Genomic DNA, 27,582 nt, shown 5'->3' with positions numbered 1-27,582 from the left:
TAGTCCATGGGTTCAGGACCCGGGTTTGATTACCGGGCAATCCTCTTTGGGGCACCCTCAGATCCACCAAAGCTGTTTGATTTTTCGGGTAACAGATCTTCTTGGGAAACCATAACTAGCACAGGGTACGCAGCTGACCCCCCTACCCTGATGTGTGAATTTCACACCACGCCGTCGGGATTAGTACTGGGTGAACTCTACCATCACCTATCAAACCGACCTACGGGTTGATTACTGTGTTTATGGTTTCATATTTATGTTATATATATATATATATATATATATATATATTAATATATATATATATATTAATATATATATATATATATATATATATATATATATATATATACACACACACAGCCATATTTAGCCATCTCCTGGCCAAAGAATTGGGGCACTTCGCTGCATAAACCTCCCGAAGATTTCAATGTAAACTACCTGGATGGCTCAAGCGGCTAGAGCATCGGCATGGCAAAGATCCGTAGTTCAAGTCCCGGTTAAGTAAATACAATTGCACTTTTAATCTGCTCGATTCCACCTTCCCCACCTCCCCTCTTTTCTTTGTATCTATTTCCGTGTGAATGAATATAGTATTCGTTCGCCGATTGGTGGGTTTTTGTTTCTGAATGTGTGACTGTGTGAGTGCAGATGTAAATACATGTGTACGCATGAGTTTGTGTGTATATATATATATATATATATATATATATATATATATATATATATATATATATTTATTTATTTATTTATTTATTTATATTTATATATATATTTATATGTATATATATATATATATATATAAACAGGCTACATTTTTTTTAGAAACCAATTAAATTTTGTCTGTATTCCACAGCTAGCAGTCCAATATTCCAGAACCTTCCCTTGTATGGATTTTTAAATTTTTCTGAGGCATCTTTCGACTTTGGCTGTCTTCGGATGATGTGAATCTAAGCCTCTCTCGTGTTGCAGCGAGCAAAAGAGCCAAGCAGTTCTGATGTAGTTCATTTCACCGTCTTACAAAACCTTTTAACACACTCCGTTTTTTCGTCAACGCTATCGAATTGTCATGAAGGAACACGACCATGGCGTGAAAAATACATCTCGCTCGGGTGTGAAGTAGGTCCGGAATAAAATGTTACAATAAATGAAGTTTTTTAAAGAAGTACACTCTCTCATTAGCTTATTTTATGACATTATTTAAATATTTTACTACTTTTATAATTATATATTTATTGATAATATAGGCGATATACGCCACATTGCGGAGGAAACTGACAGTGGGAGTTTGTGTAATTCAAGAGATATCACTCGCAGTCCATACTGCCTAAATAAAGAGGCATCTAGTTTATGATGTGAGATGTAAAAACATATGGTGTGTTGCGACATACTGGAACTTGTGGAATATTTTTCGGTAAAATCGGGGAAAGGAAGACTTTTTGGCCGAACCTTAACTGCTGACTTCATTCCCGGGCGATGGGGAATTCGTTGAGGAGCTGTCCACGGAAATGTATAAACAAAACCAATACGAAACCCAAACCCATACCTCGTACATTTCCATCTAATCTCAATACAAAATTCTTAAAATATTTAAGATGAACCATGGAATTTCACACTAAGTGGCTCAAAGGTCGAAGGTTTAAATTCTAGGCGAGGGTATCATTATTGTGTTGCCACATACTAATCAACAATCACTTCAACGGAAATGATAATATTATCATCAAAATTTCTTGACTGATTGAAGTAATTTTATGAGGGACTAAGCCAAATTTCCACCTAACACGACACTAAATGCCCCAATTCAAACAATAAAATTCACACATTTCAGCTCCACGTATGCTTTACTTACCTAAAAACCGTTCAATGGCCCATCTTCATACTTCTTCTGCCTTGCCTACCCACTCTCCGCAGCCTTCAACATGCAAGAGCCACTCAAACTTCCCTTCATCTACTTTTCTTGCCTTCCAATTTATTTCAAAAATCTTCTCTTCCCTTATCACGCCCAATACATTGAAAATATTAATAAATACAAAAAACCATAACGGCATTAATAAAGCGGGTGAAGGGAATATCAGAATGGAACAGTAGGATACATCAGCTCCAGAGCAATTAGGGCACAAGGATCGAGTGTCTGTGAGGGCCATTACACTGAATTCCCACGGCGAGAGCCAGTGAGATTCGGGGAGAGGAGAGCGTTTTAGTGGTACTTCGGCCCCTACTTGGACGCAGTTTGGAGGTCACACTTCACGCGCAGGCTGTTTTCACCGTGCGTTTGAGGGGACGCTATGTCGTGGTCCCCTCGTGTCACATTACGTCAAGACTATGCTAATATCTTCGCACAGTTTCTTCCTACCCGTTGTTCTCTTCTTGGATGACCTCCTCTCCCTTTACTACTCTTACCCTTATGACCAACGTATCCCAAACGATGAAAACGATCTCAGCGACCCTAACCCTAAAAGTCATATCAGCAATTCAGTACGAAGATTGACTGTAGCCCTCTACTCTTACCTATCCAAAGCTATTTTACGCCTTCATACATTTTCCTCTTTATTATGTCCGCGCAATTGTCCCTTATCTTTCCGCATAGTGCCTTCCCTTTAATGAAATTCCCAAGAAAACAATGGGTACATATCAGAAGGCGTATCCGATCCATCCTCTTCTTCTTATCTGTTTAGTGCTTAGTTACGCAAGTAATAATCTCCACCTCTGAAAATCTTCCGCACACTCTCTCGTTCTTCAAATTAACTGTCCAGTTTATCTGGAGTACCTAAGCCGCGTACCAGGGTTTCAAAGTATTCTGTTCCTTTCTTATCACTTGCTCATGCCTCCAAACCATTAAGTGCAGCAACTCAGAAGAATGCTTGAACGCACTGTTCCCTCGCGAGTAACTGTATCTTGTTTGAGCACAACAGTCCCAAATTCTTCGTAAACTCTCTGTCGGTTTGAGCAATTCCGCACCTGATGACGTCCTAATTTTGTTTCATCCCATGTTAGGCTGCTTCTGAAGTAGTTGAAATATTTCACCATTATACTGAACCTCTCCACGGCGAACATCTTCCTTGCACTTCACTCAACCTCTGCTTCCCGCCAACTTGGATTTTAGTTTTATTTAAGTCAACTACCATGAACTTTCAACATTTCCATTATCCGTAGAGTTTCAAAGTTTTACTGAACACAGTGAAATTAAAAAACCGGCTTAATCTTATCGCTTACTTACTCTGCCGGAAGAAGTGGTACTCGTGGTTACACTCGCGAATAACACCCAACTGCGCCCATATTATCTTCTAACATCCACCGGAAAGATACATCGGCGGATATAGCACATCCCCACTAACATTTTTTCTCTCAGGTAACTTCCGAAAAACTATATTCCATCTACTTTTTCCTAACCAGAGAAAACATTTTAAGCTACTGCACAGAATATGAATGTCGCCCAATCACACAATCACGATTTTCAAATATAGTTTTCAAAAATAAAAAACAAATCGCTCCGAAATAAATGCATTCAAATGTGGTGCAAAACAATTTTTGTAACTCTCTATAGTTGGAGTATAATGTGATAACATTATCTCAGGCAGTTGGGTTTCATGAACTGCTTTCTTTAGTGCGACTGCTTTTACGGGACACTGGAAGACCGTCGCCACTTTCTGCTCCTGGGCGTCCCTCTCTTTTGTGCCCACTTCCTCACCCACTCTCGCTTATTAGCTCGTCCTCCACCCTGCCACTTACTTCCTCCGGCCCCTTACGAGCCGGCACCCTGACTCTTCCAACCTCCAAAGCCAATCCCCTCGCCCCTTGGCGTCGCTTTTTCATCTTCCTCACGTCGAGAACCACCTCAGCACATTTGTTAGAATTGCACAATTTCATCACGCCAGGCCTCACTTCCTAGAGGTGGCAAAGGCTCTCATCTTTTCCTCGGGTACCCACACAATGCCCCGTTTCACTTGCCGAAGGACGCTCGATTTTTGAGAGTTTTTACGCCGAGGGAAATAATAAAAAGAATGATATAAAATGAGAGATATCAAATTTGTAGACAATCAGAAGGAAAAATACTCAACAAAGAAATATAATAATTTGTTTTATCCATGACGAAATTCATGATGCATGGCTCGCTCAGAACAATGCAGATGAAAATGGGGGATGAATCATCATTCGAAAAATAGATACCTGGATTCTCTTAAAATTATGCTTAAAAAACCGTTTGGTTTTTCTTCAATGACAATGATCATGATTATACTACGCGGGAATATAAACGTTTGGGCCATTATGATTTATATTCTTCGATTTTTGACGCTCAGTGGAAAATTACATTGAAGTTTTACGCAACCATAAATGTACTCATTCTGGTCGACCGAAGTCCTAGGATATTTAATCCTATTAAATTTGGTTTTTCTATTCTACTATTGAAGAGGAAATAATTCAAGGAAACTATGAGAAATTTCTCACGATTTGTAAAAATAATTGCCCCTGGGAACGGTCCAAAATCTACCTTTAATAGGTAGAATAACTTGAATGAATTACCACAAATATAGCGGTGTGTCATGAAAGTAAAACTAAGAAGAGGAAAGACAATAAGAAAACGTACACCACGGAAACTGATGGGGTGAATATTATTCAAAATTACATAACACCGTGCAGAAATATTTTAAACTCAACCTTATGTCTTTACCCATTGAAAGACCCCTCAAAGAAAATTCATTACTAAATGCGCCAAATTTACTCAAAAATCGCACAGGGCCACTGAATATGGTTTTTGCATTCTATGTAAATACATTGTCCTGTAAATTTGCATCACGCTCCATTGTACTTAAATTTAACCTTCATGGATTTGAATCATTCTTTATCAGCCCTTTTCCTTCTATTTTTTAATGAAGATTTATTCAAGACAACCTGGTGAATAAGGTTTAACACAGGGAACAGGCTTTATCTCACAGAATGAAAAGGCAAAGTAGCCAGCTCCTGAACTCCTCCAGACCCTTCCTGCTCACGTCACTTCCATATTCACCTCGAAAATGCAGAAAAATTAACGGGAGTTTTTTTTCTACTTTCCATTTCTCAGGACGCGCGAGGCGACCCATCGTCCCGTGTAGTTCAGATAAGGGCCCCGCCCCCCACACGAGAGTAGAAGATGGAACTCCATTGCAAGCAAATTGAAGGAGATTGAAGCTTCCTTTTTTTCTCTACGCTCACATATACATTTATTTTCTGAATGGCAAGTTAGATAGATAAATAGATGGAGAGAGAGAGAGAGGGGGGGGGAGTGCGCATATGCAGGAAACGAGGGGATACGGACATAATACGCATTGTCACCAGCCACCCATTAGGGACCGGTCGCCTACGACCTCGCCCACCGCACTTTTCTCCTCTCGTCCGGAAACCCTTCGCTTTCTTCCCTTCAGAGTTTTCCCTCACGATATACATCAGCGATGATGTTACGCCGCTGGAAGCGCTTCCATAATAAAGCTCCTTCCACCTCACCCCATCCCCAACCTCTCGACCCTCCCAACAACCCACCATTTTAACCGTATTGTCGCCGCACCATAGCACTCGTCCCGGCTTGTTTATATTAAATTGCACACCTTAAATGCAATAATAAGGGACAAGGCTCTTAAATTATACCCTTCTTCTAATCAAAACTGAGAAGTTATGACATTAATTCTTTAATGAAAAAGCCAAAAAGGTTTTCCGACGAGAAAAGTGAATGCCATTCAGAGGAAGTAAAAACCAAACGTAAGGTCAAAATATCCAGTTGACCTATAAGATGAAAATTCATGAACTCTATGAAAGATCTCAGGAAACCTGCTTGAGTTTTTATAGGCTGTCAACGAGGAAAGATAAAACAGCTGGATGACACAGCACAGCATAAAAGTTCGATCTATTATTTTAAAGGAAATATTTTCCATAGCGTAGGTCGCTTGTCCATGTCCCATGCTGGTCTTATCATAATTTATCCAGTCTAATTCCATCCTTCGACGGTTATCGATGGACACTGTTAAACCAATTAGCCCGTTCAAAGACTAGAGCCAGCCAATTAGGTTAGCGTGATGTGTGAGACGGTGAAGGGAAGAGTACGGTCCGATATGAATGGGGTAAGCTGCAAGACAACTTGGCTTATTAACGTTGGAAAATGATACTCTATATGAGTACTCAGAAGAACTAAGAGTGGACTGCAACCAACTGTGTGGATCCAACAACTAAGAATCTAAATTATATGTATATACTTCAGATAATTAATCTGAAGCATAGCATAGAAATGGTCGAAGGTAAGACTGTAATGAATTTAATCATAAAATTATTTTGCTTAAAAGAATTTGCAGAAAACATTATCCCAACATGCGCTAAATTTTTATCTCGTAATAATAAAGAATATTTCATATTAAACAGAAGAATGCTTTATAAATCATGCCTTGCCACCCGCGATTTTCTTTTCTCTCTAACCACATCCCAACTTGAGTGAATCTATGCCTAGTATGTAGTATATCCTCCTCCATACTCCAGTGCCCCTATTTTTTTCCATCTCTATCCACCTCGGCCCTCCACAGCGATTTATCCCACTCTCCTTCTACCGGCTTCCACCTATCTGTATTTCACATCCATTTTTACGCCTTGTCTGAATTTCTTAAAATATACAACCTATCTGACAAGCACCCTTTCGTCCCGTCTCATTCAATTTGCCTCCTCACTCCATTTCTATCCTTTCTGCGTGGCGAAACATTACCCTTGAGCCCTCATCCAACTCCCTCTATACCCAAATCTGTCAATCAAGCGTGCGTACACGAAATTTCAAACAAAGTCACTCCACGTAATACAAGGCATAATTTTTTTCGGGTAACATATCATTTTTCATATTTTTTAAACTCCTCAAATGCAGTTCATCAATAAAATTAATCGATTTTGTGTAAGCTCACATCAGTTGCTAAAATTCATCCAGCATGAGCGAAAGAGCACGCATACTAAAATTTTTAATAGGACGGACAGTATAGAAAAAACTGCTAATAGGGAGTCATTTTCCTTTAGTAAAAAACAATGGTGTTACACGTATTTTTCACTTTTTCCGTCCCTAAAAGTAACGGCATTAAAGGAATTTATGAATTAATCCTTCAGTATTTCAAAATGAAATTATTCAAAGGGGCTCTGGACACACCTATTAGCTCAAACGAGGATAATTGTGACTCCCACAAATCACGTAATAAGGGGATAGAAATTAATATTATGGGGGAACTTTCTACGAGCATAACAAAGAAGTACATGGTAGGCATGTAAATGAGAAGCTAAACACTCACGCATAATACATAAATACATATACATGTGTGTGTGCGTGTGTATGTATGTGAATATATATATATATATATATATATATATATATATATATATATATATATATATATATATATATATAAACCATAAACAGTAATCAACCCGAAGGTCGGTTTGATAGGTGATGGTAGAGTTCACCCAGTACTAAGCCCGACGGCGTGTGAAATTCGCACATTAGGGTAAGGGGGCCAGTTCCTTTCCTTGTGCCGGTTATGGTTTCCCAGGAAGATCTGGTATCCAAAAAATCACATAGCTTGGGGTATTAGTAGTTTTGAGGGGAGGCGACCGACAGCTAAGGTCATTTGCGCCATAGGGGATGGACAGGAAAGGGTGAAGGGAGGAGAGAAACCCGGCGTCGGCACTAGCCTGCTCTTTACGAAAGGCGCCAAGGGGTCCGCAGCTTAACGTCCCATCCGACGGACGGCGTACTCACTCAAAGTGCCCTCCACAAAGCACCTCAAGTAGGGATCGAGATACCTCTGTAAAATATTCAACACCGCCGGGATTTGTACCCGCGCCCTCAGGGTGGGAAGCCAGTACGTTAGCCTTCGCACCATCTCGATCCCCTAATAGCTTGGATGGAGCTGCAGGTGCCCAGAGTATATACACACACATATTCAAACGCGAAATCTCGCCATACGGCGAACAAATATTCATTCACATGGAAATAGATATAAGGAAAACGGATAGGAACACACATAAAGGACGAACAAAGAAGAGGTGGGGATGGCAGAATCGAACGGATCACAAGAGTAAAAACATTTCCTTGACCACGACTCGAACAGCGTATCTTTCCACTTGCCGGGTGGATGCTCTAACCGCTTGAGCTATCGAGGAAACATAATTTACACTGAGATCCGTGGGTCTAATATGCCACCAAGTGCCCCGATTCGTTGTCCAAGAGATGGCGTCAGGGGGCTGTTTCACCCACCATAGGAGAAATAGACAAAACAAGAGGAAGAGGGCAGTGGGTAGCAATCATACAACATCATACAGGAAAGGAAAACGGCAGTAACAAAAATTGTAATATAATTTACCCGAAACAATAAAATTTTAAGGAATTAGCTTTATTATTTCTTAATTTAATTCATTTTCTTTAGGAGGTGTTTTTATACTTTATATTGTTATAAATGTTGGATATCCATCCTTATGAGTGAGACTGAATCCAACTTATTTAAATGAGCCTAAGTGGAGTGGAAGTATACGCTAGAAGAACAAGTCATCACCATGACCTTTATTCCGTCATAAAGTAAACCGCCAATATGATAAAAACAACTCATTCGATCACTAGAGAACACATTTGACACAATATGCAAGCTTGTACGGCTGATATTTCCAGATTGTTGTTTTAAAAAATTATGTTTGCGTAGTAAGCAATGAATCTCAATGAACCAAAATCGCTGCTAAGATTAGAAATCTTGAAATTCTAGAAGTGTGCGGAGATTCTTGACGAAATATCTCAGTTCTCCTCCACCACAGCTAAATATTATCATTCGTGCAATATTTTCCTTGCATTACATCATAAAAATATTAACTTAAATTCAGAATATTATTAGCATAATCAAATAATGAATTTTACTCCTTCCTTTCATTCTGTTGCCTTTTTCCTTCACCCTCGCAGCGATTGTAATACGTGTGAGCGATCTCGAGAATGAAACCGCATGAACGATCGAATTTCACGCGCATTAATATAGTTTGATTTTTGCGATCAAATATTTCGTACCGAACCAGCATTATAAATAATTCTTGAGTACATACTCAAAAAGTGCTTACTGTCGAGAGGCTACTCATGAAAAAAAAATGATTTGCTTTTTATGATAAATTCTCCCGGACTGAATGGGTCATGGCCTTCACATGTGTCGCTAACAGAAAATGATGTCAACACTAGCCAAAGGACAGTTCATATCTCGCATCCATACGCTCTTCGTAGGATGTTTCTTGGACTTCCGTACAGAGAATGCAAAAAAGTGCAGAACTATGTTCCAAAGCGCATTCCAAAGTGTGTCACCATTTGGATAAAAATGGCACGTCGATACCTATCACTTGCATCAGCAATCTGAGTGTTCACATTCAGTAATATTTACTTATTACCGCACAACTAAATTAGTCATTACAAATGCATTTTTAAAATGAATGTATGCATCTAAAACTTTTATAATTTTCCGCTTTCAAATATTCTCCTCATTAACGACGCGAAGCGACGCCAAGTTGCGGTACGCGCCCAAGTGAATAGAATATTATATTATTGAAAAGTTATGCACCTTCAAGTAAGCACTGATAAATTCTCTAAGTTCCAGTTTTATAAGCGGTGAGGGATATTCTGGGTAACTTTTCAAAGGGAAGCAAGAAACAGCCAAAGGGCCGGGTGGTGATTGAGAAATGGGTCGGCGGTGGGTTACTGATGATGGCATGACTGTCATCGTGTAAAGAGTGGTGGATTGGGGTCACATTAAGGGGGGAACTGGTAACTCTCTCAAGAGATCACACGGGTGGTGAGAGGTATTTGGTTAAGCACGGAACATACTGGAGGGGAGGACTGTCAAACACATTGTCATTCAATGAAATGTTAGTCATTCATCCTGTGTTGAACAATCCCCAGCTGTTGCTAAATGTCCAACCGTCTTCTTTTTTCCAAATGGAGAAAAGATGTTTTCAATTCACACTGGGCTGACAAATGGTATTACCCTGATCTATAAAATGATTTGCCAATTACAAGATCGTTTTTCATAGCCAAACTTTCAATTTTTGATCTAAAACCATAACAATTAATTTCAAAATGGTAATAACGCTGGTATTCAATATTCCTGATTTAGCTAAGGAGTCACATGAGCCCCATATTTTGTACCTCTGGATATATCATTTTCCGAATAATTTCCCTTTCCTTGGAATATTTTATGATAGCAAGCCCAGATTCAACAGACTAGGATCTATACGCTTAAGAATAACATTAAAGCAAGTTTATCCGTAGACAGATAAGCAATTTCACAAATATCAACAACAATGTCTCATCGTTTGCGGATAAAAATGTATCCTCTCCCTCTATGACTCTTCTATGTAGCTGCTAATTAACCGTCCACCGTCGCGTGTTTACATGCTCGAATCCTGTGTCGGCCAGGGAATGCACACCCGTTGATGTAGTGGGAGATAAAGGCATTTGTTATAAGGCCAAGCTATCAATGTCAACGAGCACCAAGACTTTTCAAATTTTGTACGGCGGATATATAAGAGATACCAAATTTGAAAAATAAAATATGGAACATTAAAAAAATGGCCCACATTCAAACAAAAAATAATGCAATAAAAATGCATGCCGTAGACTTCGTTCATTGATAATAATTTGTTGAAAAGAACCGGGAAATCGCTCTGAACTCTGGGCATGGGAATTTTCAGCTATAAAGCATGTCATTTAAAACAAAAAAAATAGGGTGAGAGGGCATGAGTTAGACGTTGAGTCAAGTAGCGGATGTGCAGGAGCTGAGCATTTGCCGTTGAGTGTTATCGCGGGTAGAGAGAAAGGATAAGTTGACACGCATGATGTCAGCCCACTACATTGCGCGAGTAACGGCAAAATAACGAGCGGTTTGCTTTTTTAAAATCAACTTCTAGAGCGAAGGAGTAACGGGACGTTTCCTGAGTTGGGAAGAAAATATCCGGAGTACTGAAGAAAAGCAGAACAAATGGGGGCAACCCTTTCTGTCCTCTCTCACCAAACCCACCTCACCCAAAGTGAGCAAGAGAAAAGAGAAGGTTCCTCAACAAACTCCTTGAGAATTGTACGCATGCTCTCGCCTGATTCATCACCTCTTCCTGATTGACGTGGTTGATGAATGCGCGTATGCCGTGTTCCCTCTGACGCACGGCACACACACCCCCCAACCGCGTTGATATACCATTTCCGCGACGGCGAAAAACGACGGCCACTCCGCCCCGACCCCACCCCTTCCCAAAACGTGCGACTACCAACGAATCCGCCGCGCGAGAGCGAATTTACGAACGGGGGCCTTTTGAAAGAGCGCGCGCAAAACTACACGCCTCCTTGAAAGCGTCCGGTTGAGCGCGGGAAATGCGATCGATATGGCAGCGCACTTCCCCGCTGACGTCCGTAAATTTTCCCGTCGTTTTCGGGGAAGGGTGGGATGGGGTTGGGTTTCGGAGATGGGGAGACGGAGGAGTGGAAAGGGGTGGGAGGGAAGTGTGCTTCAATTTATGAGCGCGCGCCATCATTAATATTTTTTCAGCATGCCATGAATGAATCATCAGATCCGGGAAGAAAAAAATTAATCGCCCAATTTGCATAATATGCAATCAAACGAATCTCTCTTAAAACCCCTCTTACCCTTCCCGATCCACTCCCCTCCCTCCCCACCCACACCCTCTTCCCTTTTCATTTCGGTCCGTATAAGCCCCCCTCTCCGTTCCCTTTACCCTTCCTCTCCCGCCCCTCCGACCCCTCCCGGCCAGCTGTTGACTGAAAATGGGAATATTCGACACGTTAATTCGGCGCCTCTCACTGATTGACGTCATATTTTGAAAGGTCCGATGCCAGGGATTACTGACTGGTAATTAGGCGTCGAGGGTGGAAACATATTCGAACGATGTGCATTTTTAAGGGCGTGGGTGAGCTTGCCCGGCATCTGAGACTGAGTCAAGTAAATGGGCTAACAACTGCCGAGGGCAAAAATTTCAGCTAAATGAAATAGAAAACTCGGATGTCTCCTGAGTTTTATGGATCCTCTGGTTCCCAGTGGAAGTTTCTAACACGCTAGGTGCTAAACTTCTAATCCCTTGGCCACTATGATCCTTAATTGAGTTTCAAATAATTTCTACCGGCATGAACGACAATCAAGCGTCAGGACATTTACGTACTACTTTACTCCTATTTCTTGAGTTACTTCGGTAGCTATACAGGTGTGAACATATTTGATGGAGTCCTAAAATAGAATAGGGAAAAGAGCTTCGGAGATTTAATTCAGTGAAATACTCCAAATAGAGTTTCTATAGCTGTACAAAAATGAGCGACACTGAACGGGATTTAAATTCCTGGAAAATATATGCAAATTGAGTGCACATTTTATTCACGATAGCTGCATTCTCTCCATTTTCTATGCATCGTGTCACCCAAAAAAATTGTTGAGAAGTCACATTATTCAAAATATTTTTGAGAATTCAGGTTGCTTAATAGAGTCAAATACCAACCAGAAAATTGATGGAACACGATAAAGTGGAAAATAGAGCACCTAGCCACAGTTAAGAAAACGTTCATCGATCATGATCTCATTGATGCGAAATATTAGTTAAATAAAGAAAAATATTTTAAGTAGTACGTTTACTGGCACCTAACACGTTTTCCTGAGCTGAAGGAGAAAATTTATAAATCGTGCACTGATTAGTCAAGTAATGCCAACCTGCTTAACAAGAGTTTTATGAAGCATAGTGGTTAATATTTTGCAAATTTTGTAAGTGTGCTTCCACGGCAAATAAAAAAATATACCCTTATTTTAAACGCTTTTGGGCTAAAGATTCGATTATCTAGAGCTACGATCCACATTTCCCTAAATTTTTCAGGAACAAACGTTATTACTTTTTGGCACCGCCCTCCTTTGAAGCCAAGAAACAATTTCCCTTTTACAATCTTTTTTTTCAAACTTTTTCCTAACGGACTTCAAGCCACAAATAAAACGCTCCCGCGTGTCCTAAGGGACCTTTTGTAAACCAAACAACAGCTCGGTGAAAGGCAGAAAACATTGCCACTCTATACACAAAACTTGATAATATTTAGAAGAAATCATTTTTTGGGAGGACATTTAATTACATAAACGGATACTTATATTAAGTTAACGCTACTTATATACCCAAGGGTTCCTTATGGATGTCAAGAGTTTCAAAAAGAGGTATACCATATTCATAGCATGACGTTTTCCTTGAGACCACGAACGTACGTTTTACGAATCCTTAAGTCGGATAAAAGTTCAGAAATCCTCCCGATTTCATCTTTACCATATCCTACTCTTGAAAATTAAAGTGAACAGACTTTATGAATAGGGAGACCTCAATTCATGTCGAAATGGATGCTTCTAACTCTGGGATAATCCCATCAAACACCGATGAAAGCATAGAAAAATTCTTTGAAGAATAATTTTTTCATAAATCCATATTATCCTGCTTTTACTTTCCCCATCAAACTTTAAGGAGCATATCGTACGTGAGTGGTGCTTACATTTAGGAACTTAATATTGTTTATGTTTTTTTTGTGATAATGTGGTCAACTATTTCCGTGCATCGCGTCAAATAAAGCAAATAAAATCCAGACTATTGATCAAACGATCAAAAAAGGAAAAGTTTCTACAAATCAATAATGACAATAACTCGTAAAATATTTCAAGAAACCCAAATCTGCTCGTGGCAACAATAACAGATCATTTTGGCTATTTTTTCTTCTTATTTTTCGGATCCTTCCAATGGTTTTGCTGGAACAAAATCACCATATCCATTTCTTACACGAATCAAGATTATGATATAAAAATAAATTTCTACAGCTTAAAAAAATGATGAAATTTCTTACCAAAAGTTTTAAGTATATAGTATAACCCACTTTAACCGTCGTCAGAAAATTGGCACTGAGTATCCGGTAGCGCAACATAGAAGCACTTCGGCGCCTGCACCGCCACGCAAAACATTTGAAATTGTTAACCTCACCTTGCACACGGAAGACAAACATCTTCGAAGAGGTTATTGCGGTCTCATAACTCCATCGAACCTTCCACTGAGAATGCACGAGAGCGTTTTCACTGACTTTTTGAATTAAATAAAAGAACTGCTATATTTCCTTCTGTGACTACGCTCAGAAATATTACATCCCGACAAATAAGAAGAAAAAATTGGCTTCCAGTAAAAATGTTGTGACTTAATAAGACTAGAATAAATGTATTATGTGACCTATCGATCAATTTAAAGGAGAGAATGGTACATTGCTCCTTAGTTCAACGATTTTATCAGTACTCGCAAGAAATATAGTACTCTTAAATAATACGTGAAGCAATAGGCCTCCGCTCTGAGTGAACAATGGGCGACTAATTTATCGGGTGAATCTTTCGCGCTACGGGTGCGAAGAGAATAATCAAGTCCTGAACGAAATAAATACTGCCACGTCAAGGAAGCGTGTTCGAATTGTTCTTATTCCTCTTTTGTACTAAGAACACAATTCTACAAAAACCATTAAGATTAGGTTATTTGCTTTCAACAAGGTCAAACGCCGGAGCGTAACAATACCTACCGATAACAAAGGGAACAGTGGAACTTTTTCAAGCGATCTCATCAGTATTGTTACTTGGCATCAATCATGGGTTGTTGAATTCATGGTTATGCCTCCGAATTTGTGCTCAAAATGCGAGGGCATGGCTGAATTACCTAAGAGGCTAAAGTAAATAAATTTGATTTCATCGAAAGACTTTTAAAGGAATCATTAGAAAGAGCTTTGATTTCACATCAGAAGGCCTAATACTAAAATACGCCTCTGTTATTAAAAACCGCAGGTAAATTTTATTTCTGAATTTAATGATGTCCAAACCAAAGGCGCAACCCTCCGTAAAAAACACCCTCTGAAAGAAAATGTACAGAGTATTATCGGAAAACCTTTGACGGGAGTCACTCAAGGCACGAATATAAAATCATCCGAGAGATAAAATGCCAATGATATGAATGACTTGGGTTATTCCCAGCGAATGCTGTCTACAAGACCTGATGCTATCCTGTATATACAGGATCCTGTCTGAAGTTACGACTGGTTTCGCTGACAAGCAGTGGAATGCCTGACCTGGAGAAAAATATTAGGTTTTATACAAAACTATGACGAGTTTAATATCGAAGTGAATGAATAATTTTAACCCCAAATTAGATTGATAAAGGAAACCAAAAGAAGTTACGGGGGATAAACTTTCGAGGCAATAGATAAGGAATCCTATTTCCCACACATTTCGCGACGACAGATGACAGCCTTTATTAAAACATTAACATTATATTTCCCAGTCACCAATTGCTGTGTGAAGTTACCACAGCTCGTCGAATTCCTAAGTAAATTACTACTCAATTTCACAGTGCATTAACTAGAAAACAATACTTAAATGCAAATTATAGAGTCAAACGCACTGATGTTATGATAAAAATTGAAAATCAGTTGATACTTAAGCAAATACCTCCAAAAATGTGTCTCAGTCATATTGGCATTAGAAATAATTATCTGCTCACTATTATTTTTATATTTCTTCATAAACCATTATGGCTTATCCCGGGTGCTTTAAAACCATACGGATACATTTCATTCGAGAACATACACGCATTACATTAGGCCATTCATCGTTTTCTCTTGTTGAAAGGATGCTTTCGAATAACCCGCAACAATCCTTCAATCTGAGCCCATGATAATTCAGCCTATTTTTTCAAGAGACCTGTAATGTGGACATTTTTCTTTCGCCTTGATAAAATTAAAACAAAATATATCTTAAATATTAACCATGGCTGTACACTACACTAGCAGATATGTGTTAAAAATCCTTAGTACCATCCATGGTATAGGAGCCCGCGGGTCATACACATTTCTGTTCGCGATCTGTATCAATTTATAGCCTCGCCACCTACGGGCTAACATCAAGATGAAGGGCTGCTGATATATGTCATAACGTCATTTGCAAATATGGTAATAATATTGGAAATGAATTGTTATGATTGCCTAGAAATTATTTTGCAGGGTATCATGACCTAGAATGACGGATCGTCTAGAAACAGAATATACCTTGTATCATCGTTTATCCCCTTAGATTAGACTTCCGCAACTGAATTTGAGGCGTCCCGTCGATGGGCTGATAGTTGTTCATTTGCATATTCAGTGCATAACATCCGTGCCACCACTTCCAGAAGTCACGGATTTGTATCGTTCCTCAGACACAGACATTAAACTGTTATGTGTCTATCTTTATCGAACCGTTTCTCAATGACTTCCCACGGTCAAGTACCTAATACGGAGCTACCACTGCCGCTATTGGAACGTTAGTTCTCATAAACAGCCATAAAACTGCTTCTTTTAACAGGGTATGATGGCCAGAACTCTACGGTCGAAATTATCCACACGTGAGACAACTCGGGTGTGCCTTCCGGTGATGCAATAAACCCAGTACCCATTAAATGCAAAATAGCCAGCCCGCGGAAAGTGTTTATGGTAGTCGGACAATTCTTGCGCTTGGATAAGGTTTGCTTGCATGCGAGAATATGATATGCAAAAACTTCCGTGACGACTGATGGACTGGAATTGGATTAGATCCCTAAATCATTGTAAAAATGAATCCTTCCAAATGCAATACCCGAGATGATGTAAATTAATATGCGGTATACCCCGTGAGCCCACAGCGACCTGTGGTATGGGGCATCATCTACAGATGAGTATACCACGCAAACTACTAGCTGCTCGACGACCTACAAGGTATTGTATAAAAAGAATCGGTAACATATTTTTTCTGACGTGTGCGTTAAGTGCTGAATTCAGACGGTCGGTTAAGTGTGCGCATGATTGCAGACCGTATTGACATTAATCAGATGACAGTGCACACCGTTATCGCTGAAAATTTGGTGATGCGAAATATTTGCTCTAAACTCGTCCCGAAGGTCTTGACGGACGACCAAAAGCAGAGTCGAGTGTCTGCTTGCGAAGACCTTCTGCAACGCGTTGAAGAAAACCCAGACCTTTTGGACAGTCCTTACTCGGCACCAGCAGACTATTTCCTATTCCGAAAAGTGAAATCCTCTCTCAGAGGACACCACCATGAGACCCTAAGTGCACGAGAAGCTTGCCTGCATAACCTTAAGGACCTTCCGGAATATACCAACAAGGGAGCCTTTTAGCCGTAGAAAAGCCGCTGGCAAAAGTATGTCGACGCTCAAGGGATGTACTTTGAATAATTTTCAGGCGTCGTAGCAATATCTGAAGTAAATCCATTTTTCCGAAACTTTACCCGATACTTTTTATACAGCCCATGTATGATATGCAGTGAAAGCGCCATCGGAAAATACTTTTAGTGACTGTAAGGAGTATGTATCCTGTGTGTTGAAACCACAGGCACAAGTTTGTACCAAAGTACTCATATTGTGGAATGAAGGACATTCTTTTCATGCAGCGCAGTAAATAGAAAATGATTGAGGACAATACGAATTAGCCTATTTACACACTCATTAGGGTATCATAATCATTTAGACATCGAAATTTATCTCTATTGATAGACCTCATCTTTTTCCAACCTTCAAGTAGGAAAATAAACATTAAAGGTTATTGGTTGGTCAATATTTGAGTTCCTCTCTTCCCTGGCCTCACCGTCAGTTTGAGTTGGATTTTCTTATGCTTTAGTGTACTCGTATATTGGACGTTACTGATAACGCAAATGCTGATTGGAGTCATTTGTGATTGGCTCTTCCAGAGGTCAAAACCACGTCCATTCACGAGTTTGGATACGACTAGCGATCTAACGGTAGAGAAAGTTGCTCAACAGACCAACTAGGCCCAAAGACAATGTTTAATAAAAACTATATTTATAATTGATTATTTTTAATGATATCGTGAATTTAGAAGGAATCCAGATGAAATGAAGGAAATAATAAACTAAAACACACTCGGTTAATGAAAATCTGAGAGCTGGGAGGACCAAGCATTCAAAATTACATTGGCTATGATGGTATTTTTAACCAAGTCGTGGTGATATGGAACTATTTGACCATAAACTTTAATTATGATCTGGAATAAAGAACTTTACATACCTACGCTTATTGTAACCGTTAATTCATTTATTAGGACCCGTTACCTTAACTAGGAAGACATATTTCTGGATAATTTTCATTATTACCAAATTAAAATGGTTTGATGAATGAGTACCTATACCATTACCATAAATAGCAACGTTTTTCACGTAAACTGTATTAAATTTGAGGAAATTTACGTATTTCAAAGGCCCTATTTTCTTGATCGGCAGAAATCCCAAGAAATAGAGACCATGACCTGAAAAATGTCCACAGATAACCCTTTACCGAAATATTGCAACAAAATTTGACTGCTACTGCCAAAATGCTGTTAAAATAATTTTCTTATCTGTAATCATCAAGTAGAAATTGTTAGAAAATTAAAGAACTGTTTCAATCATGGTTTATTTTTATTATTTTTTAAGCAAGATTGGTGAAAAATGTGATTACGATCAATAGTGTCCAACATACTATATTACACTTTTTTAAATGTACTGCTTTCAAATAATATCTTTAAAACATTTCTCAAAATATTTTAGGAAAAAATAAATCGTAAACGGCTTAAGCTACTCTTGAAAAGCAGTATTTCTACGTGTTCCTTATCAACTTCCTTTTCCTAATGAGCAATCACACTATTCTTCCCTCAAACCTCAGTCTCCCTCCACCCAACATCCTGTCATGTCACTCAATGCCATTATCAACACTTTTTTGTACCTAACCACTCAAAGAATATGAACCCATCAAAAAGATAATGTGATAGGCTTATACAAACACTACACTAAGACTATCTCGCAACTTAACTGATAAGCCAACTTTATCAATAGACGAATCACCAAACCACCCGTCACCTTGCCAGCTACACATTCCTGCACTTAGAAATTCCCTTCCCCTCAGTTGATTCCCAAAGAAACTTTTCAGAATTATGGCACGCAAACTGGGGCACGAGGTAGTCAAAGTATAAGGCAAATCCATCAAAAGTGTTGCGAGAGGCAGTGCGAGTGAGACGGTTGAGTCGGGGGCGGGGCGACAGAAGAGGGGAGCGGAGAGGGAGAGAGAGAGAGAAAACTTAAGCCAGATGTCGGACCTCAGAAGAGTTGGTACGGGGAAGTCTCCGCGACATAAGGGAAGAACAGGAAAGGTGTCGATGGGAACTCTCGGGTCGCATAAATTGCGCTGGGGCGTAAATAGAACAATCGAATTACTTTGAGGGAATGGGTTGGGAGCGTGGGGAAAAAACAACGAGCTTACACTTTAAGTGTTAAATCGTCTTTCGCTGACTTCGCCGTCCATAAAACAGTTTTCTTTTTCCCGACTCCCGGCAAACGAGTCAGCTCGTACCTTCGCCACTCCCAATTGCAAAATTTCCACAGTTTCGAGAATGCGACGTTATCACAAGCCGATTTGAAGGCTAAGTCTGAACCCATCAGCATTTTAATGTGCCCTTATTTCGATTGCAGACGCAGCAATTGACGAAGCTAAGTTCTCACAGGAAAGGTTGGGAATGATTCTAATTATATGTATGCCTCCCGCAACGGACTGTAAAACCTGAAAGGTTATTCTTGCTTACCTAAGTTGTGGTGGGTTGACTGCGAGTTCACTTACCCCATAGTGGCATTTCTTGAATCTCCAGTAATACATTAAACATTACGAATGTGGTCCTACTGCACAGTAACGGAAATTATTAATTAAGTCTGACGGTAAATCACTCAGCCATATTTCCTGTCTTGAATTCAAATTTATGATGTGTTAAACCTATTTTTTTAATGAGAACTTTCAGAATTTCAAACGATATTTAACTATGGATTTTTCACGTAAATTAAGCATTATGCTAAACAGAAGGCATATAATTTGATTAATGGAATACAATACATTTTGTTCATTGACAAATAAATATTGATGTACATCAAACGGAATTTGAGGTGATTTTAATAAGTAGTTTGTCATCTTAATTATGATTTCATTCATCGATTATTTTTATTTTGTTCGTTTATACTGTGAAGGCGTATTTTAGGTATGCTATTATAATATTTTATAAGAAGAATACGTAACAAATAATACTTCCAAAATTTATTTTGTATGAACATCCACGTTTGTAAAATTCCCCATGAAATTTTGAGGAATCTTGAACTATCATACCAACAATTATCGCAATCATCATAGCAAACAAATATTTACCAAATATGACGTGTAACAACTTGGTAATTTCTCAAGATAAGCATTTCACGATCGTTGATATTTTACTCCTTTACCGTTACACGAATTAAAAAATTTTGGCGTTGTCTTGGTACTGAACATTCAAGTGTAGTGGCAAAATTTTTGACTAAAATCCCCATATTCATCGATTTCAAAGAATTACAACTTAAACTACTGACTACAAACCGTAATTATAAATTACATCTATAAGCTGAGACTCTCCTGAAACAATGGATTTATTTTCGCCGTTTCCAGACTGATTGCGGTAAATCATAACGAAATTGTGTGTCAGGTAAATATAATTCATTATATTCCAAGAAGATACTGCAGCGGAATGGATTGAATTGAAAAGTATACGAGATCGATGGAGGAACCCTCTGCATTGCATAACGGAACGAGATGAATTTCAATGGATGGATACATACTCGAGGTTATGTACAAATTAATATATGCCTTACCTGAATTATCGCCATGACAGTAAAGCCAAATATGAAAGCTGGCTGCATGGACGAGATAACTGGAATAGGCATCGGTCTTGCACAGTAATCTGCTTCAGTGGCGTTTGACGGCATGTCCCCGGTGATCGGACCCGGGATACCCACGACTGCCCCGCAACAACCGACCCCAATCAAAATGGCCGTCCCGACGAACTCAGCCACTAAGGAGGCCACCAAGTCGCGGATATTACCAAGGCCCGTTGACCCGCCTGTGTTGTTGGCTATGCCAAGGCGGCAAACCCTCTTCAGCCCTGAAAAAAAATTAAACCATTTAACCACATGAGGAGGAAGAATTTTATTTAAATCGACCGACTATACTAGTGAGTGATGCATGGTCAAAATGCAAGGACTACGAAGAACCAAGGCTTTAAATATTTATATAGATTATACATATTAAAGGAATAAAGCGGAGAAAACTGTATGGACAGAATGAATTAGGAAAAAAGGCGGGTTGAGCAGAAAATGGAGAAACGGAGTAATCCTTGAGATTTGCGGGGACAAAAAATGTTGTGGATCAGGTAAATACAAAATAATTTCAATAATATGCGTGAAATAAAGCTGAAAGGACGCGATGTTGAGCATGAAAGACATTCAGAATGACAGATAACTTGAAGGCTCCCAAAAAGTACAAAACAATCAAGGGGCAACAACTAATATTGACTGATGGATAAAAAATTGCCTTCAAGTTTCACAAGATTGCCAATAAGACTAGTAATAGTAGTGTATATATGACAATACCATTATTGAAGGCGACCGACTAGTGGAAGCCAGGTTCACCATTAGGCCAAAGAAATGTTTGAGTGAAGAAGGGAAGAATGGGAAGATCTCGTGGGTACTGGGGCTACAAGGCGTCCGCAGTTAACGTACAATGATAAAGGAATGAAAATTTAGCTAAGAGCACTCTCCGCGAAAGAACGAAGAACATAAACGAATCCTTCGCTCAAGTCAAAACCGGGTATAGCACTTAGTTCCTTAAATAACTAAAGCAACAAACTAATTCACAAATTAAAATCTTTTACCTCACATTAATATATCACTTCAAATAGTTCAGTAACCTTTGCAAAGGCAGACTCGATTCTCGACGTCATTGCAAAATTCGAGCGCAAAATAAGAGCACCTGGTATGTCACAGTATAAAACCCACGTCCGTAAAGGGTTATAGAGACCCAGAAGCATGTCATAATATTTGACCAAATTTTCTGCTCTCTTCTGGGTCGTTCATTTGAAATCTGCTAGCTAAAGGATATTCCCAATTTCTTATGCCAAGTCAAATTCTTCTCAATAAAGATGCGTTGAATGAAACCGTCGGAAAAAGGTACTATGCGTAGTTATTCAAAGAGCTCAATTAAAAATTTAAATATCAGTCTTTGCAGTACCATGAATGCCCTAATGTATGTGCTGAACGCTATCACCTATTATCTTATTTAACATTCAATACCGTGCGGATGCTATTAAAGAAACTAATAAAGAAAAATAATATTGATTTCCTGGTTTATGTCACATAATATCACTCTTTTGCATAAATATTCATCCCCAATTTTTAAACATCACATTTTACATTAACGTAAGAGCTTCTGAATGTTTTGGATAAATATTTAAATAATAGTAATAAATATTATATATACAATATCATGATGCGTGCAATTTTTTTTTTATTTTCAATATTATCTCCCATTTCACTGTTTTCTAAAAGCAGTGAAGTATGAAAAGAATACAACCATAGTAATGGAAATAATAGACAAATTGAAAGGTAAATATTGGTGAATAACACTTCCTATTTCCGAATAACCATACAGCCCACCAAGATTGCTTGAATTAATTATATAATTTAATTATTCAAGCAGTAAACTAAAATGTATATTGCGTCAACTGTCATCGTACATTGTTTTGGCCCAAAGAGATACTAATAAATAGCATGATGTAATATTGCTAATAACATTTATCAATAACATTTACCTAGTTAATACCTACTCTAAATCAAGTTAATTTATTAATAAATAGACTTTTGCAATTTATAGAAATTTAACTCTACTAATACATGCAAATAAGTCCTACCGTTCACTGCACTTGAAATGAGGCAGCTTGAATTTTTACGCATTCGAATCTATGAGAATAAATGGCCAAATTTCAATGCATAACTTTTATTTAAACCTAAGAAACATGATTTTTGTAAACGGATTATCTTCATAAACTGTATCAAGGAGAAAAAGCACTAATTGTGCCTGGGCAAAAGTTGAACACGCGATAAATTACTAACGTGAGAAGGTATTGCTGAATATAAAAAGTATTGAAAAGTTTTCAACAATTATTTTTATATATATTTCCGGGAGCGATTTTACTAAACTAAATAATCCAATTATTTCACGGATAACTATTTCTCGAGGATAAGAGAAATTTAAATATTATTTAATTCACTAACAGTTTTACCGGCTTAGCCAAAAAGAAAAGCACCCCGGCCTCACCCATGAAAACTAGATACTCCCAGTTGACCTAGATATCGCGGCACTAGCAACAAAACTATCGTTTCCCGATTTACAATAATATCCATTTGCTGAAGAACTCCACCGGGGATCCATTTCTCGAGCACGGCGAAAATTGATATTTCAGAGCCACCGCTGTAGATTTAGCGGAATCATTTTTCTTTTTCATTCGCCGCCCAGAATTCAACATCCCAAAAACCACCTCCCGACTGAGGTCGTCTGAAAAAGATTCGCGTCTGAGTACGGGGCTCCGAGCACCCGCAATTTTTTTTTTACGCCAGCGAAATTTTCCGGTGCTCTCAGAGATATTAACACGCTTCGGAAAAATCGAAATCGAGCGTCCTGATACTACTTACTTCCAGCGAGGCACAAATGCAACGGACCTGTGCATTACAGCAAGACTCAACGCCTCGGCCCGAATTGTTAATGCTGCGGTGCAGCTATAAGCGGAATCAAAGGGGGCTCGGAAGCGCGATGCCGCATAACGATATTGACCCCATGGTGCGAATTTATGTTCCACCACTACGTAATGAATTAGGTTAGCTCGTCAAAGGGGACCTTCTTTCATGATGGCCTCTGGAGCTTGTTACTACCAAAGGTAAGATAGAAGGCTCGGGCCCCGAGCTGAGAGGCACCCGTCTATGTACTGTGAATATTAACTTAACCCGCAACGCAGAAGCAAGGGCGCTGTGGCAACATCACATAAAAAATTCGTCTCCTCTAATTTTCTGAGAAGTTTTTCGGCATTAATTAAAATGAAATACACTGTGATAGACCGTATGAGTTTCAATGGAAAATTAAGAGCGTGCAAGGAAAGGTTTCCTCACATCATCATGCGCTCGGCACAGTATATACAAGCGTTGATGAAGAAAATAGCACATTTTTATTTACCTGTGATGGTTAATTGAAAACCAAAACAAAATGTGTACAAACTCTGTCTAAATACAACCCTTTTTATCTTTGGACAGAGTAACTTTACAGACTGTTTTCGGCGGCTTTAGGAAAGCACATAAAGTGTTCACTGATAGTCTACATGTATACCTGTGGCCTGTTATTACTACCCCTTGTTGACATGATTTCATACTTGATTTCCATCGCTGATTATGATTTTAAATTAAATTGAGATGGGTTAGCGAGTAACACTTCAAATCACATATAGCGAGCGATAGCTTGCTGAATCTACACATCATTCTGCACCGAGTTATTTTTTGGGTTAGCCCAGGCGGACAATGATTTAGTAAAAGTAAAATAGAAGCGATATTTTAGTGCATTATACACACATTTGTTCGATTTTAGTTAATGAGTTAGAAATAACAACGATAATGAAACTTATTGTAATTTCAGCAACTCCAAAATCAAATCAGAGGGTGTAATCATGAATGATGTTACAAAGATTATGGCACATAAAGCACGACTAACTTCAGTCATTAAAATATTAAATCTAAATCAATATTTTATTTTTCAAAATAGGTAGGTTACGAATTGTTTTCTGAGACATTATTTTTCAGAGTCACTCGAAATGAGAAACTTTATCAGTGATCCTTTTGGACGCGAGTTGATAGATATAATTTGGTACAAAACCAAAGTTCAGGTCAGTTTAAAATCGAATCCCTTTTTTGAAATCCAAATGAATTGAAAAAGAGATGAGATAGTGGGTAAAAATGCTAAATCAATCAAAGCTCATTCTTTCACAAAAATATTAATGCATTAAAACACATGAAACAACTTAATGGGGCATTAAGTCTTAGAATATTAGGATTTCATTATCAGTATGTGATTTTGAAGGAAGATGGAGAAGGTTAAGGGGACGTAAAGGAAAATAAATGAGGATGTGCTAGGTATAGTGGGAGAGGAGAGGGCATTGCCGATAAAAATCCTAAAGAGACAGAAAAAATATGATTTTATCATACGTAAATATTTTATAACAGTGACAACACTAGTTATTCATAAACCACTAAGTCTTTAAACTTCCTATCAACGTGAGAAATCATTCAGAGGGAGAATGAACACAGCCATGCTCTTAAAAGAAGGGAACAAGACTTCAAGGCAAGACAAGAAGGAAAGAAGCCCTTCAAACTGAAATGTTAACACACATTTTTTCTACCAATTAAAATACTTCACGACTGGATACTTTACCAATAAGACTCTTGTATATCAAATGAAATGAAGACTAACAGGCAAAGTACTGGCAAATAACCTCATTCAAAAGACTTTCGCAAAGACGGAGATGAATTTACATTGCACATTAAAATACGATTCATTTCAGCTAAATAGAGAAAAGATGAATATCGTTGCATGCTGCAATGAAAATGTGCCCTGGATATCAGAAGTGGTGTTTTCAGGCGTGAGATATTCCATACGGATACGGAGGACGAATTTCCGTCAAGAAGAAAAATGTTCCTATCCTTTTCAGGGTGGATAAATGAAAAGCTTTTCTTAGATGACTATAGGTCTTTCAAAACAACTGAATCCCAAGGCGATGCATTCTCATACGAGATGTCCATGCATTCATCACATTTTTAACTCTTCCTGCTAGAGTGCACTACAAGGGTCATGATATTAGTATCTTTTCTTTGCTGAAGAACACAACTCGAAAGGTTAGGACAGCTATTCTCGTGTCTTTTTTAAAGCCATAGGTTTTTAAAGAGTAATTCCATCTACAGAATTGTCGGCAAGGCATACACTGACCACTTAAAGCTTCGCGAGGCATCGAAATATAATAAAATGTTTTTCGGAATGGCTTTTTTTTAAACCATGATGAAAAAATGCGAATATTAGAAGTTTTGATAAATGGATACAACTAACGTATGTATTTTCGCAAAGTTCGAGTTTTTTACAGTATTTATCGTAATACTTCAGGCCTCTTTTTCCGTAAATCAATGAAAAAGCGAATCAGTTATAAAGGAAATAAATAACGGTACAGGAAATTTCAGGAAACCAATTCGTGAACTAATGCTGCATAGGTCGGTGCGAAATCACCTAAGAAGTGTTTCGTAGTTCATGCTTTTCTGGTTAATTTGAATTAAATGTGTATGGTGTTGAGAAAATTGATAACGCGCCTGAATGAAAGCTATGAAAGCATAAGGGCTTATTAATGAATGAAGATGAAATATTATTAACACTAATAGAAGTACTACTTCATATGTTATAGATCATAAAATGTCAATTGATAGAAGTGCAGTTAACTCATTAAAATGTCCCGGCACCTACGATCTTGATCAGGCTGTAGAATTAATGAATCTCCAAGGCTCCAGGAAACAGTCTTCCTTGGGAAGAAGTTTTAGAACAGTAGCCTTATAAACAGATGGGCTCAAATCTTTCCTTTTCCTTCTCCGATTCGTCCGTTTTAACTACTAAATGTCAGAATTGATAGCTATTCACGCTCATATTCTTCCTAAACTTAAAATTAGATCCACTTTTTGGAATCAATAGAGTATTCTTCGCAAAGTTTTCAACAGGAAATGAGTAAAATATTTAGCTTGGGTGGAAAAACTGAAGATGATAAAACCAAAAATTCAATGGAAGTACTAAAAACGTTATCGTTAAATATTTCGGTAATGAGAACGAACATTTTGGAAAGATACGACCATCGGAAATGCCCAAACTGGATTCCCATAAACAAAAACATTTCTCAAAGTTAAGTGACTATCTACGAGTTTGAAAATTACACCATTCACACAAATCACACAATAATCACAGTTAAGAATCCAGAAGCAAATGGATGGAGGCTACATTATTAATACTAGATAGTAAATATTTGAATAAAATAAGAATTTTACGTCAATAATTAAAATTAAAATTAAAAACAATGGTATTTGATGCGATAATTATTAATATTTACCCAGGCCAACGTACTGTTCTTCATATCTCTTGGCACTGACTGCTAGTAACCGACTTTCCTCGGAGACTTGCATATCCTTTAAGTGAATATGAATATCAAAGACTTTCCATCCACGAAAAGAATACTCTTTCAGAATTCACTGAGCAACTGACTAACGCCTTGTGACCCTGGGTTATCTTAGCTAAAGGTCAACCAGAAATGAGGCCAGATACTAAAATTAGGAATTCGCATGCGGAATCAACAACTTCAACCTTTATCTCTACAAATATTGCGGTTGGTATTGACAATGGACATCGGAGCAGGAATGAATTCTTGATCACTCACATGAATGCCTTTTAACTATGTGTTAATACCTACTATTATTCACTGAACACTTCTGAACTACTATCAGATGAGCTCCGTTGAGACGTTATCCCATTCATTTACAGAACATCACAAGGCGTTGTAATTAAATAGTTTTTTGTATAAAACAGAATTAT

The 27,582-nt window shown here is 38.4% G+C and overlaps 1 protein-coding gene across 2 annotated transcripts in view; it reads right to left on the bottom strand.

Moving 5' to 3' along the window:
- Positions 1-27,582, bottom strand: part of LOC139694572 (aquaporin AQPAe.a-like) — a 300,269-nt gene that overhangs the window by 248,190 nt on the left and 24,497 nt on the right. For both annotated transcript variants that reach the window (XM_071593084.1, XM_071593082.1), the window contains exon 2: positions 20,745-21,034. In XM_071593084.1, coding sequence (XP_071449185.1) covers positions 20,745-21,034 — 290 coding nt within the window. The remainder of the gene's footprint in view (positions 1-20,744; positions 21,035-27,582) is intronic.

Source organism: Hetaerina americana, unplaced genomic scaffold (assembly GCF_022747635.1).
Source record: "Hetaerina americana unplaced genomic scaffold, ioHetAmer1.1.p SCAF_50, whole genome shotgun sequence".
Classification (NCBI taxonomy): domain Eukaryota; kingdom Metazoa; phylum Arthropoda; class Insecta; order Odonata; family Calopterygidae; genus Hetaerina; species Hetaerina americana.
This window is presented reverse-complemented; position numbering and strand designations above follow the sequence as displayed.